At 38.9% G+C, this 18,227-nt stretch overlaps 1 protein-coding gene across 2 annotated transcripts in view; it reads left to right on the forward strand.

Moving 5' to 3' along the window:
* Nucleotides 1-13,744, forward strand: part of LACTB2 (lactamase beta 2) — a 34,334-nt gene extending 20,590 nt beyond the window's left edge. Inside the window, exons 4-8 of one of the 2 annotated variants that reach the window (XM_030937529.1) lie at nucleotides 3,315-3,493; nucleotides 6,144-6,292; nucleotides 8,261-8,342; nucleotides 8,988-9,076; nucleotides 13,557-13,744. In XM_030937529.1, the coding sequence (XP_030793389.1) occupies nucleotides 3,315-3,493; nucleotides 6,144-6,292; nucleotides 8,261-8,342; nucleotides 8,988-9,031 (454 nt within the window). In that variant the 3' untranslated portion in view covers nucleotides 9,032-9,076; nucleotides 13,557-13,744. Of the gene's footprint in view, nucleotides 1-3,314; nucleotides 3,494-6,143; nucleotides 6,293-8,260; nucleotides 8,343-8,987; nucleotides 9,627-13,556 lie in introns of those variants that run through there. The other variant, XM_030937528.1, reaches the window with a different exon arrangement.
* The last annotated feature ends 4,483 nt before the right edge of the window (nucleotides 13,745-18,227 follow it).

The following is an 18,227-nucleotide window of genomic DNA, read 5'->3' on the forward strand; positions in this document are numbered from 1 at the left end:
TTGCCTTTTTACTACACTTTCTGGGAGATTTTTGTTAACTTTATCACCTAATCTTACTACATGTTTTTATTTCTGTTCTCAGATTTGTAATTTTCAGGAACCCTTTTTGTTTCTGAAATGTTCCTTTTATACTACCCTATTCTTGTTTCATAGTTGCAATTTCTTCTCTTTTTGCTGAGGATATTATATTCTATGGGGTTAGATTCTTTTGGAAATTTTCTTCATAACTGCCTTTACTTGTTCGTTTTTATTCACTGTCTTCAACATGACTTTCCTTAGATGACTAATAATCCTGATTATCTTCTGATGTTTACTAATTGTGTTCTAATGGAAACTACAGAGCTATTTGGGAGCTCTGAGAATGTGAGGGGGAGTCTTCTGTACGCTTTAAGCCTCGCTGTAGGATAATCTGGATGACTCTTCAGTTGGGGACCTTCCATCATTGGTATCATAGAGTCTTTCTTCCTGAGCTGGTAAAATAACTTAGAAAAAGACTCTTCTAATCTTCATGTAGGGTAAAGGCCTGGCTGCAAGAATTATAGAAGCTGAGTGTGGAAAGAAGGCATAGGAATCTACATATATTCTTGTAATCTTCCTTTTTTTTTTAGTATATTGTCTCTTCCTCCATCTGTGCCTTGTTTTACCCTCTTCAAAGATTAAACCTCCAGCGTTTCCCTTAGTGAGATTGGGGCACTTCTCAACTCAAAGTGGGAAGAGACTCTGAGGATCTGAATGTTTGTTAAAAAGACTTTCAATAGACTTCTTATTTTAGCCACCTTCCTTCCACTTCACCCTCCACTTCCAGATTTCCCAAATCCTTAGACTTTGAGGAATTCTGCAGTGCAAATCTGATTGGTTCTCAGCTTTCCCCACTGCTTATTTAGGCTTCCGTTTTCTCCTGTCTGATAAGTCACTTATCACTCATCTATATGTCGTCACATTTACCCTGTTCCCACAAAATATTCCGTTATTGTGAAGATTTATTAAGTATATTCCAAGCATGGCTGGGTACAGTGGCTCATGCCTGTAATCCCAGCACTTTGGGAGGCCAAGGCGGGCAGACCACTTGAGGTCAGGTGTTTGAGACCACCCTGGCCAACATGGTGAAACCCCATCTCTACTAAAAATACAAAAATTAGCCAGGCGTGGTGGCGAGCACCTGTAGTCCCACTACTTGGGAGGCTGAGGCAGAAGAATTGCTTGAACCTGAGAGGCAGAGGTTGCAGTGAGCCAAGATTGCACCACTGCACTCCAGTCTGGGTGACAGAGCGAGTCCCTGTCTCAAAAAAATAAAAACAAAAAATTATATATACAGATAGAGAAATAGATATCTATTCCAAGCACACAATAACTCAATACTGACTAGAATAGACAGGTAATTATCCTCTTAAACTAAATAAAATATAATTTAAACCATATTCCTTTAGACATTTATTGCTATTTGCTGTGATTTATTTATGTAAAATGTAAAATAGAGAGGTTAATAATGCCTAACCCAAAGTAATGTAAGGATTAAATGTGTAATATGTGTAAATCCCTGAAGACAGTGCCTGGCACATGGAAAGCAATCTATTACTAAAATTAGCTACTACTAAGTGCCAAGTACTGGGTATATAAAAACGAAAATGAGATGAGAGTCCTGCCCTTCTGGAACTCATAATCTTGTGAGGTAGAATAGTAAACAAAACAATCTGAAGCCTATAGAATAATATATAATTCAAAGTAGAATAATAATGTAGAGGCAAGGGTGACCAGTACAGAGAATTAAGTCTGTATATTGCTGAGAAGTCAGGGGGTGCTTTGCAGAACAGATAATTTGAACTCAGCTTTTTGTTTACCTGGTTTCTTGTCGGCATAGTTACAAAACAATGTAAATAAGAAATTTTGAAATAAAATACCTGTCATACTTTAAAAGTATTATAATCAGTTTTGTCAACAAAAACTGAAAATTGGAGGAAAGGAAAAAGGAAACAAAAGCATGCTAAATTTCTTATGTAGGGTAAAATTTATTAAAAAAAAAAAAAAAGCTCTGTTCTTAAAATTTTTAATTAGCAAAAAAATAGATTAAAGAGTCTTTTTCTGACCACCTGCTGCCTGTTAAGAAAGTTTCTTTTAAGCTTTTAGATAATCACTACTAAAATAAATTTTTTACCATTTATTAAGCATGCAACTTTGTGCCACCTACTGTGCTAAGTGCTTAAATACTTGTCTTTGAAAAGTATATACTGATGCCAGCCTAGGCAACATAGAGAGACCTTGTCTTTACAAAAAATAAAAATAAATTAGCCAAGCGTGGTGGCACATACCTGTGCTCCCAACTACTCGGGAGGCTGAAGTGGGAGAATTGCTTGAGCCCAGGAGGTCAGGGCTGCAGTGAGCCAGGATCACGCCACCATACTTCAGCCTGGGTGAGAACAGCTTGGAAAACATAGCAGGACCTTGACCTATTTCAAAAATAAACATATATATGTGTGTGTGTGTGTGTGTGTGTGTGTGTGTGTGTGTGTGTGTGTATAAAATGATGTAAACATATAATGATGTAGGAAAATACAATATAGTAAGTTAAGAATTCAAAAATCAGGTATTAAAACAATATCACAGTTTTGTTTTTAAAATATAAATATGCATAGAAAATAAATATATATTCTATAATAATAAAAGCACTCCCTCTGAGGAATAGAAGTGGTTGTTGATGTTCATTTCTTTTAAATACTTTCCTTTTCTATTTTCCAAATTTGTTATAATCAGTGCTTATTACTTACAAAATAAGAAAAAAGGTAGGAGGCCAGATGAGGTATCTCATGCCTATAATTCCAGTACTTTGGGAGGCCGAGGTGGTAGGATTGCTTGAGTCTAAGAGTTCAAGACCAGCATGTCAATTTTGTGAGATCCTGTCTCTACAAAAAATAAAAATAAATTAGCCAGGCTTGGTGGCCCGCACCTGTGGTTCCAGCTACTCAGGAGGCTGAGGTGGGAGGATCACTTGAGCCTGGAAGATTGAGCCTGCAGTGACCTGTGATTGTGCCTCTGAACTGCAGCCTAGGTAAGAGAGTGAAACCCTGTCTCAAAAAAAAAAAGAGAAAAAAGGGTGGGCAGAGTATTAAATTTTACTTCAGAGTGAGAATCTTCGTTTAGTTGAAGGAGAGCATTTTCTAATGATAATTTTCAGTGGGTGCAAGAAAAAAAAAAGAAACTTTTTAACTCATCTGTTTATTTGTGTCTAAAGATAAGGATAGAGAATAATTTACTTCTCAAAATTTCTTCTAAGCCTGAGTTCATAATTGTTATTATTCCTTATTTCTTCTTTCAACCAGAGTTCTATATACACCTGGCCACACTGATGATCATATGGCTCTACTCTTAGAGGAGGAAAATGCTATCTTTTCTGGAGACTGCATCCTAGGGGAAGGAACAACAATATTTGAAGACCTCTATGATTATATGAACTCTTTAAAAGAGTTATTGAAAATTAAAGCTGATATTATATATCCAGGTGGGTAATTTTTTTAATTTTTTTGTATTTTTAAATAGAGACAAGGTCTTGCTGTGTTTTCCAGGTTGTTCTCAAACTCCTGACCTCAAGCAGTCTTCCCACCTCAACCTCCCAAAGTGCTGGGTTTACAGGCATGCCAAAGTGGGTAGTTTTTCAAACCTAGCAAACCATTTGTGTCAGATGATGAGGAAGGTTCATTTTGGCTTGTCTCTGTATGTATTTGGCCTTGAAGAGATAACATATAAGGCCAGGCTCAGTGGCTCACACCTGTAATCCCAGCACTTGGAAGGCCAAGGCGGGCAGATCACGAGGTCAGGAGTTCAAGACCAGCCTGGCCAACATGGTGAAACCCTGTCTCTACTAATAATAAAAAAATTACCCGGGCATGGTGGCAGGCACCTATAATCCCAGCTACTCGGGAGGCTGAGGCGGGAGAATTGCTTGAACCTGGGAGGTGGAGGTTGCAATGAGCCAAGATCCGCCATTGCACTCCAGCCTGGGCAACAGAGTGAGACTCTGTCTCAAGAAAAAAAAAAAGGAAAAAAATACACCCCTAAGTCCTGTCTAGCTGTGCAGTTAAAGAGAAGGCCGAGAGCCATATTAATAACTTTTGATAAAGATATGAGGATTATTTTTCAACATAGTTATTAATAGAACTGTTCAAAGAAATAAGCTTACATTGAAATGGGAAAATACTTTCATTCCATAAGCCACCATCATTTTTGTTAACTTGATTTGTATTTGGACCACATTTTAGCTGTGTAACTTTGGGTAATGTTTGACCTCTGAGCTTTAGTTTTTTTAATTTACAATGTTGAAATACCAGTAGCTTCTATATCAACTATAAAATGGTAATCCTTATTTCCATTCTCCAGAAAAAGAAACATATTAATATCTCAGATCTCACTGGACTATTCTACAATATCAATCTCTCCTTCATCTTAAGAGCTAAGAAATGGCCAGGCGCAGTGGTTCATGCCTGTAATCCCAGCACTTTGGGAGGCCAAGGCAGGCAGATCACCTGAGGTCAGGAGTTCAAGACCAGCCTAGTCAACATGGTGAAACCCCATCCCTACTAAAAATACAAAAATTAGCCAAGCGTCGTGGCGGGCACCTGTAATCCCAGCTTCTCAAGAGGCTGAGGCAGGAAAATCACTTGAACATGGGAGGCGGAGGTTGCAGTGAGCAGAGATCATGCAACAGAGTGAGACTCCTTCTCAAAAAAAAAAAAAAAAAAAAAGCTAAGAAAGAACCCAACAAAAAGGCCCAAAAGGAAAAGGGACTAGGTCACTTAATTTTCTAAGTTCTTCTAACTTGCTCCTAACCCATTGAAAGATCCATCCATCCAGTATCTTCAACACATTTATACTCTGTGATGAGTTCCTACTGCTGGAGAAATAAAAAACATACAGTAGAGCTGGGCTTTTAGATTAATATGATGACGTTAAAGGATTGCAGGCTGATAGCTTTGGGGGTTTTGTTTGTTTTGCTTTGTTTTTGCTAAAGACAGCTATTTTTAAAGAGAAGAGGGCAGACATTCAGTGAATTCACATTCAGGCTAAGCTAATGAGAGGCTGCCTAGTAAAGATTCTAGAGTGCTTTAATGAATCCAGTGAACTGGCTTACTAGCACAGCAGTTGTTTATATGTAAATTATGCTCTGTAGCCATAGCTACCATAATATTAAAGCCTTCTAGCCATCAGGTTTTGTGCAAGGGCCTTTACAGTTGTCATACTCACCAAAACCCTGTAAAGTAGGTAGTGGTTTCCTCACCACACAACAGAAGAAACAGCTTAGAGAGATTCAGATACTTATTTATTAGCCACACAGCGAATAAATGATAGGTCTGTGTCTAACCAGATCCCGTAACAGGTTAGCCTGCTTCTGAATATTTTGTTCTCAAATATTTGAGAACAACGTTCTTCCAGACTTGTATAATATCTTAAAGGGGAGGTAAATTATAGTATAACTTAATCTGGGTTGTCAAAATTTCTGACATACATAAGCTTATACATAGGATTCTTAAAGTTCTGTGGGTCTTGTGAATTTTTAATAGAGCTTGGTTATGTACATGAAACTGCTTTTTATATTCTCCTTTTGCAGTATTTTATAAGCTTAGCCTAATGGTCAAGAGCACAGAGTGGTTAAGAGATCCCATCAGAATCCTAACTCCACCCCTTCTTAGCTGTGTAACTGTGGACCGATTATTTACCCTTCATATGCCTCAGTTTCTGCCATAAGAAAGGTATAATAATTGTACCTACTTCATGGGATTCTTGTAAGAATAATGTATGTTAATCATTTAGGGCAGTGCCTAGCACATAGTGAGCACTTCATAAACATTACCTATTGTTATTATTGTAGTTGCTGTTTTTATTGCTATGTTTTATTGTTAAATTTGTATTCCTATTTTTAATGTACACAATATTTTCTATAGATTCTATTTGCTATAATTTTCTAATTGGGGGGCATTGTACATAATTTTTAAATCTTTTTCACCTATATAGCTTTCCAAATAGTTCATATTTGACATTTAGTATGCTTTTTCAATATATCATATGAATTATTTTTAAATAGAGTGAGTTAGCTTCTGTTGTACTTAGTATTTTTTTATCTGGCTGAAGTAACTCTTATAATTATTTTAATTCAGGACATGGCCCAGTAATTCATAATGCTGAAGCTAAAATTCAACAATACATTTCTCACAGAAATATTCGAGAGCAGCAAATTCTTACATTATTTCGTGAGAACTTTGAGAAATCATTTACAGTAATGGAACTTGTAAAAATTATTTACAAGGTAATTTTCAGTTTTCTTATTTGTATGTAGCCACAGATTTATTAGAATTATCTATTTAGTAGACTATAGAAATGGTAAACTTATCATATCACAGATCAGAAGTTATGCCACTTTTCTAGATGTGAGACCAGCAGCCTAAACTTTCTACAGCGCTAAAATTAAACAAAAACTGGCCTTAGAGAACAAAGATAGCCATTTTGAGCCATCATTGAACTTTATATACTTAACTATGTAGGAGAAACTGCCTAACTATGTAGGAGAAACTACCAAGAGCCTGATGATTACATTTTGTAATAATTTTTGCATTATTCTAGCCATCTTGATTATCTCGTGTCCTAGCCTGCACCAAGAAAGGAGGGGTGGCCTGCTAGACACAGATATTGGGATGGTAACAGTGAGAAGTAGTAGCAAAGCAGTGAGAAGTAGTAGCAATGCCAAACAATGGAGAAAAAGGAAAAAAAATCAAAGAACATGAGTAAAGTAGTATGTAGGGAAAGAGCCTTACACCTCAGTGGCCTCTGAGAATATCACTGTATTGACAGCACTATATGGCATTCAGTATAATTCAGTTTTTCAGCACATGTTTATTAGGTGTCTGCTGTCTAGGTAGCATAGCTTAGAGGTTAAAAATGTAAGCTTTTGTGGCCAGGCATGGTGGCTCACCCCTGTAATCCCAGCGTTTTGGGAGGCTAAGTGGAAGGGTTGCTTCAGCCCAGGAGTTCGTGACAAGCTTGGGCAACATAGTGAGACCTCAACTCTACAAAAAATTTTTTAAATGAGCCGGGCGTGGTGGCACATGCCTGTGATCCCAGCTACTCGGGTGGCTGAGATGGGAGGATCACATGAGCCTGGGAAGTAAAGGCTGCAGTGAGCCGATGTCGTACCATTGCACACCAACCTTGGTGACAGTGCAAGACTGTATCTCAAAAACTTTTTTTTTTTTGAGACAGAGTTTCTCTCTTGTTGCCCAGGCTGGAGTGCATGGTGCCATCTCAGCTCACTGCAACCTCCGCCTCCCAGGTTGAAGCAATTCTCCTGCCTCAGCCTCCCAAGTAGCTGGGATTACAGGCATGTGCCACCACACCTGGCTAATTTTATATTTTTAGTAGAGACAGGGTTTCTCAGTGTTGGTCAGGCTGGTCTTGAACTCCTGACCTCAGGTGATCCGCCTGCCTCGGCCTCCTAAAGTGCTGGGATTACAGGTGTGAGTCACTGCGCCCAGCCCAAAAACTTTTTTAAAAAAATTAAATTTAAATTAAACTATACAAAGATATTGCCCTGTAACCTAATAAATAAATTATAGGGCCAACTGTCTGTAGCATCATGAAAACGTTCTAAGAATAATTTTTACATTTATTCATTCATAAAATATTAATGTGTTTCTGCTATGTATTATTATGCTAAACACTGAATATTCAGTAATGAACAAAACAGATACTGCTGCTGGGCCGGGCATGGTGGCTCACGCCTGTGATCCCAGCACTTTAGGAGGCCAAGGCGGGTGGATCACCCGAGGTCAGGAGTTCAAGACAAGCCTGGCCAATGTGGTGAAACCCTATCTCTACTAAAAATACAAAAATTAGCCAGGCATGCTGGCACACGCCTGTAATCCTAGCTACTTGGGAGGCTAAGGCACGAGAATAGTTTGAACCTGGGAGGCGGAGGTTGCAGTGAGCTGAGATCATGCCATTGTACTCCAGCCTGGGCAACAAGAGTGAAACTCTGTCTCAAAAAAAAGAACAGATACTGCTACTGTCTTTATGGCGCTTACAACCTATTGTATCTATAGGAGTATAGATAGAATATAAAACAAGATGTATACAAAGTGAAATTGTGAAAAATGTTAAGTTAAAAATGTGTTTAAGATAAACTTTTGTTACATTTTGCTTTTCTTCAAAGCTTTCAAAAAAATTAACTGTTTTTTTTTTTAAAAAAAAGGAATGTTTTTCACCTTCATTTTTCTTTTAGAATACTCCTGAGAATTTACATGAAATGGCTAAACGTAATCTCTTGCTTCATTTGAAAAAACTAGAAAAAGAAGGAAAAATATGTGAGTATGCTTCCAAATTTTCTTCTATTACCAGCATTTAAAATATTTTTACAGAATGCCTTAGTTTCCTTTGAGGAAAAATAATACCCATCAGAGTTCTCCCATGAATATCACTTTAAATTGGAGAGAGACAGGCGCTAGGAAGGTCAGTAGCACAGGGCCAGTTGACCACAAGTTGGAACCAAAGGCTCCCATGGGAATTAAAATCTCAGTTGGAATTCCAATCCTTACCCACCAGAATGGCAATCACAGACATGTAGTAGGAAGATAACTTCTATTCTCCCAGACCCGAAAACCACGAAGAATTTTACATGTGGTAGATTTGGGAACAGCCAAAGGTTTTAAACAGTGGTAAAGGTAGTAAACTCAGAGATGTTAAAGCAGTAATTATGTAATTATTTTCTAGTGTTAGTTTGTCAAACTAATAATTTATAGAAATGTAATCCTTAAAAGCCAGAATTCTAAGCTTGAATTTGATATGGAAGCCTTAGCAATGTTTTTACATGTACCAAAAATACCCAACTTTATATTGAGCAACAAAATTATTTTAAGAATTAGTGCTTTTTCTAGCCACAAGGTAACTTAAAATCCAGTGCATTTACTTATCTATTGTTAAATTTTTACTCTCTGATTTTCTTTCTACAGTTAGCAGCACAGATCCTGACAAGAAATGGAAAGCTCATCTTTAGTTTCAGATTAAAGAAAGCTTTGTTTTATTTTGCTTTGAGAGAATGGTATGTTTTCTTAACTATAGGTTATTTTATAGAGAGTATAAAAGTATAAAACATTGAAAATAACCCTAGATATGCTTTAAAATAATGTTATATTTGTGCTAAAATATATGAATTACACTATACAACCATATGATAGGTTATTTCTCTAACCTTGGTCTTATAACGTTTTACTAAAAATTCAGAATCTAATAGTTTATCAGTTTTCAATAGATTCAATAAAATGGTTACTTTAAAAATAATAAAATTTATCCAATTTAAACTTGATGTTATTTTTGGTGGTCAGTTATCTATTATTAGTGATCAGTAATACTGTTTTCTATAGCTACTTTATTTAACAGCACAGATTTCTATGCACCCTTACTCTTTCCTCAACCCTTGTCTCTATCTGTACATAATTGCTTTGTCTTGATGTTTCTATCAACTATATCGTGACTATCTATTGGTTCCATAACTCTGTATCATGTGTATTTTCTTATTTTGGTATACCACAAATGATTCATGCAAATGAATTTTTGGTGATTGAAAAATATTAAATTCCTAATCTAAAGTATTATATGATGAGTAATTATTTCGGTAATCCATTAATGCAACCAACATACTTTCCAAGTTTAAATTTTAGTATGTAAATAGTCATCAGCTTATACATGAATTATATATCAAAAGTTTACATTTAAATTAAAGGATTATAACATAGGGCGTTTTTTATATTTTTATATAAGTAGTGTTCTTATATAGTGGTTAGGTTCACAAGGCAGTCCACCAGTGCTTACTTATACAGTTCTCAAACTACAATACTAAAATAAGCCCAGAATTCTGAGTGTATTTTGTTTACTCTTCTCTAAAGAGTGAGACTTTAAAAAGTTTTTTTGTTTGTTTGTTTTTGAGACAGTCTCTCTCTGTCACCTAGGCTGGAGTGCAATTGCGCAATCTCAGCTCACTGCAGTCTCTACCTCCCAAGCTCAAGCAATCCTCCCACCTCAGCCTCCTGAATAGCTGGGACTACAGGCACACAGCACCACACCTGGCTAATGTTTTTATTTTTTATACAGACAGAATCTCACTATGTTGCCTAGGCTAGTCTTGAACTCCTGGCTCAAGCATTCCTACTGCCTCAACCTTCCAGAGTGCTGGGATGATAGGCATGAGCTACCATACCCAGCCAGACTTAACATTTTTTTAATTTTCTTTGGCAGCTTCATCTCTTTCTGCCTCTTTTCCCAAGGTCCCTAGAATTTTCATGCCATTCTAATACACTTATTCTCATGCTTTGAAGACCTAGACCCGTATTCCTAGAACTGGTTCTTATTACAAAATAACTATAAACTCAAAAACAAAATCATCCTAATTGAAAAATAGGCAAAGAACTTGAATAGACATTTCTCCACAAAAGATATACAAGTGGCCCATAACACATGAAAAGATATTCATCATCACTCATCATTAGATAAATGTTAAAACCCTGAGATACCACTTCAGGCCCATTGGGATAGCTGTTATTAAAAATTAAAAATTAAAAATAAATAAATAAATAAATAAATAAATAACAAGTGTTGGCAAGAATGTGGAGGAATCCTTGTGCATTGCTGATATGAACATAAAATCGTGTAGCCACTATGGAAAACAGTATGGTACTTCCTCAAAAAACCTTTAGAATTACCATAGGGTCAGCAATTTCTCTTCTGACTATATACCCAAAAAATTAAAAGCAGGGACTTCAACAGGCATTTGTACATCCATGTTCACAGCAACTTTATTCACAATAGCCAAAAGGTGGAAGCAACCTAAATGTCTGTTGAAGGACAACTGGATAAATAAAATATGCTATATACATATAGCGGAATATATTTCTTCTTACAAAGGAGGGAAATTCTGACATGTGCTACAACATGGATGAACCTTGAAGACGTTATGCTAAGTGACACTAGCCTGTCACAAAAGGATAAATACTATACAATAGTACTTATAGGAGGTGCCTAGAGTGATCAAATTCATACAGACAGAAAGAAGAATGGTGGATAGCAGGGACTAGGAGGAAGGGGAAATGGGAAGTTAGTGTTTCATGTAAGAAGTTTTGCAGTTTGGGTAGATGAAAAGAGTTCTGGGGATAGGTGGTAGTGGTGATTGCAAAACACTGTCAATGTACTTAATATCACTGAATGATACTGTGTTAGCGTTCTCCAGAGGAGCAGAACCGATAATACAAATGTATATCTAAAAGGGAGTTTATTAGGGAGAATTGGCTTACATGGTTACAAGACAAAATCCCACAATAGGCTATCTACAAGCTGGGGAAAAAGAGAAGCTGGTAGCATGGCTCAATCCAAGTCCAAAAGCCTCAAAACCAGGGAAGCCAACAGTGCAGCCAAGGCTGAGGTCAAAGGATTTATTCTTTTTTTTTTTTTTTTTGCACGACAGAATCTCACTGTGTTGCCCAGGCTAGAGTGCAGTGGTGCGATTTTGGCTTACTGCAACCTCTGCCTCCTGGATTCAAGCGATTCTTCTGCCTCAGCCTCCCGAATAACTAGGATTATAGCCCCAGCTAATTTTTGTATTTTTAGTAGAAACAGGGTTTTACCATGTTGGCCAGGCTGGTCTCAAACTCCAGGATTCGTTTTTGATATGCTTCTCTTCCTCCTCTTATAACCAAATCTTCACCAAGTACTTAATGCCTATTCCACCTCCAGAATGTATCACTACCTCTTACCCCACCAATACTCCTTAGTCCAGGCCATCATCCTCTCTTGCCTGAACTAGTGCAATTAATTCTGGACTTCCTACTTCTATTCTTGGAAGAAGTTGGGGAACAGGGATGAGAAGGGCATTCTGAGCTGAGGAAATCTTACATAAAAGCCATGGAATCATTGTCTTTTTTTAGTACCGTGGCCCACTTCAGATACTGCAGACTGTAATTAGATATATTGGAAGAGGGGTGATAATGGAAGGCTAGTACATTTATTGTTTATTGAAAGAGTCTAGCAACTGAGAGCTTTAACCAAAACAATGGCATTCATTAAATGTCTGCTTTGTCCTGGGTACTGGGCCAGGCCCGGGGATACAAAGGTAAACAAAAGAAGCTCATATTTTATTTATGAAGACATACAATTACCATGTGCTAGAGTAAAGGAAGAGGAGCTTACCTGGCTGAGTTATAGAAAGCTGCTTAGAGGACCTTGAGCTCAGTCTTAAAAGATGGGTACATGGTAGGCAAAGTTAGGGGTTTTTATATGGGAGATGGGAGAATTATTCCAATTGGGGGAAATCATGTATGCACATAGATATGGCAGAGCATCATTTGGTTGGGGAACTAATTTATACAACTAGAATTTATGTTATTGTGTGTTGAGGCCATAGGGATAACAAGAATCTCAGGGGAACACAGAAATCACACAGGAAGCAACGTATTGTTATCCAGCCGTGTTTCATACAGGTTGGGTATGTATACTTTAGGAATTGGAAAGCAGTTCAGGTTCTGGGGCAGTTCTAGTATTGTTTTGTTGTATCCTCACAGCAAGAGTTGGTCCTCTTCTATTATGGTGATTTCATTCCTCTATTCATTTCCAGTACTTCAGACAATCACTTTACCTTCCATTCACAGCACCCGGAAGTTTTTGCTTACTCATGTTCTGTTTATTCAAGAGTTTCCAAAGCCTGCTTGTTGTCACCTCTGCCTTCTCTCTGCATATCTTCAGCCTCTGTTTGGCAACTGAGTAGCCCTCTTCATGTCTCAGGTACTGATCTCCTCATAGAAAATTATCTGATTGGTGTATTTGTTCTCTGTTTGAGAGAATTTTCTTGCCACACTTTCTTATATGTTACTGACCAGCCTTTATGCTGACTGCTCTGGACCAATCATCAGGGACCAGAAGTTTTATCAGAAGGGGACAGGGACCCCATTGAACAGAGGCAGTGGGGAGCATAAGCATTCTGAGATTTGATGTTTTCAGTATCATGGGGGAAGGAAAAAAACAGAAGGGGTATCAAGGATACTAGAATGGGGGGTAAGATGCAGGATAAATATTAAAGAAGAGGAATAGCACTTAGAAACCTCTTAGTTATTGAGAGATGGGGGATCAGGTAGACAGAGAGAAGTCTAGAAGAGCTATAGATTTCTGGCTTGGGCAGCTGGGTAGATGTTGGTAACCAGATTGAGAGAATAGAAGAAATGGGACAGGTAGAGTACAGAAGAGAAGAAAGGTGCGTTTTACTACAGATACAAGTTTGAAGTACCAGGAAACATCCAAAGGGAGACACCTAGTAGGCACTCAGATATATGGAACTGGACCTAAGTAGATAAGATATATTTTGTTACAGGTAACAGAAACTTATTTCAACAAGCTTAAGCAAAGGGGGAAGTTGGTTGGCACATGTAACCAACCTGAGAAGAATAAGGGTAGAGCAAAGCCAAGCCTGTGAACAAGAACAGATGTTTACATTCCCATCAATACAACCCCAAACCTCTCACCTCTATTTATCTTTGCAGGTAAGAGACCCTACATTCAACTGGGTTCTTCACATGATGAAGGACATGGACATGGTTATGGGACCTCTGGGCTCCCACTACCTTTTTTTTGGCCGGGGGGGAGATGAGATCTTGCTATATCACCCAGGCTGGAGTGCAGTGGCACAAACATGGCTCACTGCAACCTCCACCTCCCAGGCTTAAGTGATCCTCCCACCTTAACTGCCCCAGTAGCTGGGACCACAGGTGCAGGCTACCATGCCTGGCTAATATTTATTTATGTATTTGTTTTTTGTAGAGATAAAGTCTTGCCATGTTGCCCAGGCTGGTCTTGAACTGAGCTCAAGCAGTCCTCCTGCTTCAGTCTCCCAAAGTGCTGGGATTACAGTCATGAGCCCCCATACCTGGCCTCTAGGCTCGTATTCTCACCACTCTATAACCAGCAGAAAAAGCTGATTTGTCTAGCTTCGACATGAAAAATCCTAGGGGAAGAATTCAGTGATTTATACTGGTTCATTACCCATCCCTTAGACCAGTCCCTGTGGTCAAGGAAACATTAGGTTCTGTATTTAGCCTAGCTACTCCTGTGGCTGGAGTGAGTGAAATCTGTTTCCAGAAGAAGACTGTAACAGGAAGATTCTGGACCAATATAGTTACCTTACTGAATAACTTTGCCTTCTTTCCAATTTGTGTAAAATATATAATAAATAAATCCAATTTTTCTGCAGCAACTCAAAGAATGACTGGGTCATCTCTGTGCAACCTTAATCGTTTCTGTGTATTTCTCTTGAGACTTTGAGTATTTTGAAGTCATCTCTCCAGATTGTCACTTCAAGAAAAAGTTGGTGAAGTGGCTGGTAGCAGGGAAGGTAGAATCCTGGAGAACATGTGAAAAGATTCAAGGGCAGATAGTCTTATTTCTGCTAGTGCTGTTTATCAGTGCCCCCTCCGAAGTCTGTGCTTATAATAATGCAACACACATCAAAATGAGACCTGCCGCCAATTTCCAGGGAATGGTGGAGAAGGAGGACTCTCATTATTATCAGTCTTTCCCTCCTATTCTATTTTTGGGGGTGCTTGGGAAGATAGCTTTATCTTTGGAAAGACTTTTGCTTTAATTTTTGTTTTAAAAAATAGAGACTGGGCACAGTGGCTCACGCCTGTAATCCCAGCACTTTGGGAGGCACAGGGGGGCATCATGAGGTCAGGAGATCAAGACCATCCTGGCTAACACCATAAAACCCCATCTCTTCTTAAAAAATACAAAAAATTAGCTGGGCGTGGTGGCGGGCACCTGTAGTCCCAGCTACTTGGGAGGCTGAGGCAGGAGAATGGCGTGAACCCAGGAGGCAGAGCTTGCAGTGAGCCAAGATTGCACCACTGCACTCCAGCCTGGGCGACAGAGCGAGACGCCATCTCAAAAAAAAAAAAAAAAAAAAAAAATAGAACTCCTAGACTCAAGCAGTCCACCAGCGTCAGCCCCCCAAAGTGCTAGCATTATAGGCACAAGCCACTACACCCAGCCAATACTTGTGTTTTGTTAGGGGATATATGTTCAGTATTTGAAATATTGGGGGATCCGTTCCAAGATGACTGAATAGGAACAGCTCTGGTCTGCAGCTCCCAGCATGATTGATGTAGAGGACAGGTGATTTCCGCATTTCCAACTGAGGTACCTGGTTCATCTCATTGGGACTGGTTGGACAGTGGGTAAAACCCACAGAGGGCAAGCTGAAGCAGGGTGGGGCATCACCTCACATGGGAAGCACAAGGGGTCAGGGGATTTCCCTTTCCTAGCCAAAGGAAGCTATGACAGACTGTACCTGGAAAAATGGGACACTCCCACCCAAATACTGCAATTTTCCCAAGGACTTAGCAACTGCCAGACAAGGAGATTCTCTCTCGTGCCTGGCTCGGCGGGTCCCATGCCCACGGAACCTTGCTCACTGCTGGCGCAGCAGTCTGAGATCAAACAGCAAGGTGGCAGCCTTGCTGGGGGAGGGGCATCTGCCATTGCTGAGGCTTGATTAGGTAAACAAAGCAGCCAAGAAGCCCGAACTGGGCAGAGCCCACCACAGCTCAGCAAGACCTACTGCCTCTAAACTCCACCTCTGTGGGCAGGGCTTAATTGAACAAAAGGCAGCAGACAACTTCTGCAGACTTAAACTTCTGCAGCTCTGACAGCTCTGAAGAGACAGTGGTTCTCCCAACATGGCATATGAGCTCTGAGAGTGGACAGACTGCCTCTTCAAGTGGGTCCATGTAGCCTAACTGGGAGACACCTCCCAGTAGGGGCCAACAGACACCTCATATAGGCAGGTGACCTTCTGGGATGAAGCTTCCAGAGGAAGGATCAGGCAGCAATATTTGCTGTTCTGCAATATGTGCTGTTCTGCAGCCTCCGTTGCTGATACCCAGGCAAACAGGATCTGGAGTGGACCCCCAGCAAACTCGAAAAGACCTACAGCTGAGGGACTTGACTCTTACAAGGAAAACTAAAAAACACAAAGGAATAGCATCAACATCAACAAAAACAACATCTACACCAAAACCCCATCTGTAGGTCACCAACATCAAAGACCAAAGGTAGGTAAAAACCACAAAGATGGGGAGAAACTAGAGCAGAAAAGCTGAAAATTCTAAAAATCAGAGCACCTATTCTCCTACAAAGGATCCAGCTCCTCACCAGCAACAGAACAAAGCTGGACAGAGAATGACTTTGATGAGTTGACAGAAGTAGGCTTCAGAAAGTCGGTAATAACAAACTTCTCTGAGCTAAAGGAACATGTTCGAACCCATCACAAGGAAGGTATAAACCTTGAAAAAAGGTTAGATGAATGGATAACTAGAATAAACAGTGTAGAGAAGACCTTAATTACCTGATGGAGCTGAAAACCATGGCAAGATAACTTCGTGACACTTGCACAAGCTTCAGTGGCCTATTCAATCAAGTGGAAGAAAGGGTATCAGTGATTGAAGATCAAATTAATGAAATAAAGCGAGAAGACAAGGTTAGAGAAAAAAGAGTAAAAAGAAATGAACAAAGCCTCCAAGAAATATGGGACTATGTGAAAAGACCAAATCTGTGTTTCACTGGTGTACCTGAAAGTGATGGGGAGAATGGAACCAAGTTGGAAAACACTCTTCAGGAAATTATCCAGGAGAACTTCCCCAAGAGACACAGAAGACCGTTAGATAATGGTACAGGGATCAATTCAACAAGAAGAACTAACTATCCTAAATATATATGCACCCAATACAGGAGCACCCAGATTCATAAAGCAAGTTCTTAGTGAACTACAAAGAGACTTAGACTCCCACACAATAATAATGGGAGATTTTAACACCCCACGGTCAATATTAGACAGATCAAGGAGACAGAGGATTAACGAGGATATCCAGGACTTAAACTCAGCTCTGCATCAAGCAGACCTAATAGACATCTACAGAACTGTCCACCCCAAATCAACAGAATATACATTCTTCTCAGCACCATATCACACTTATTCCAAAACTGACAACATAATTGGAAGTAAAGCACTCCTCAGCAAATGTAAAAGAACAGAAATCACAACAAACTGTCTCTCAGACCACAGTGCAATCAAATTAGAACTCAAGATTAAGAAACTCACTCAAAATCGCACAACTACATGGAAACTGAACAACTTGCTCCTGAATGACTACTGGGTAAATAACGAAATGAAGTCCAAAATAAAGATGTTCTTTGAAACCAGTGAGAACAAAGACACAACATACCAGAATCTCTGGGACACATTTAAAGCATTGTGTAGAGGGAAATTTATAGCACTAAATGCCCACAAGAGAAAGCAGAAAAGATCTAAAATCGACACCCTAACATCACAATTAAAAGAACTAGAGAAGCAAGAGCAAACACATTCAAAAGCTAGCAGAAGACAAGAAATAACTAAGATCAGAGCAGAACTGAAAGAGATAGTGACACAAAAAACCCTTCAAAAAATTAATGAATCCAGGAGCTGGTTTTTTGAAAAAATCAACAAAATTGATAGACCATTAGGAAGACTAATAAAGAAGAAAAGAAGAATCAAAGAGATGCAATAAAAAATGATAAAGGGGATATCACCACTGAACCCACAGAAATACAAACTACCATCAGAGAATACTATAAACACCTCTACGCAAAAAAAAAAAAAAAAAAAAAAAAAAAAAAAACTAGAAAATCTAGGAGAAATGGATAAATTCCTGGACACATACACCTTCCCAAGACTTAACCAGGAAGAGGTTGAATCTCTGAATAGACCAATAGCAGACTCTGAAATTGAGGCAATAATTAATAGCCTACCAATCAAAAAACGTCCAGGACCAGACAGATTCATAGCCTAATTCTACCAGAGGTACAAAGAGGAGCTGGTACCATTCCTTCTGAAACTATTCCAATCAATAGAAAAAGAGGGAATCCTCCCTAACTCATTTTATGAGGCCAGCATCATCCTGATACAAAAGCCTGGTTAGAGACATAATAAAAAAAGAGAATTTTAGACCAATATCCCTGATGAACATCGATTTGAAAATCCTCAATAAAATACTGGCAAACTGAATCCAGCAGCACATCAAAAGCGTATCCACCACGATCAGGATGGCTTCATCCCTGGGATGGAAGGCTGGTTCAACACATGCAAATCAATAAACATAATCCATCACATAAACAGAACC

Source organism: Rhinopithecus roxellana, chromosome 9, assembly GCF_007565055.1.
Source record: "Rhinopithecus roxellana isolate Shanxi Qingling chromosome 9, ASM756505v1, whole genome shotgun sequence".
NCBI classification, from domain to species: domain Eukaryota; kingdom Metazoa; phylum Chordata; class Mammalia; order Primates; family Cercopithecidae; genus Rhinopithecus; species Rhinopithecus roxellana.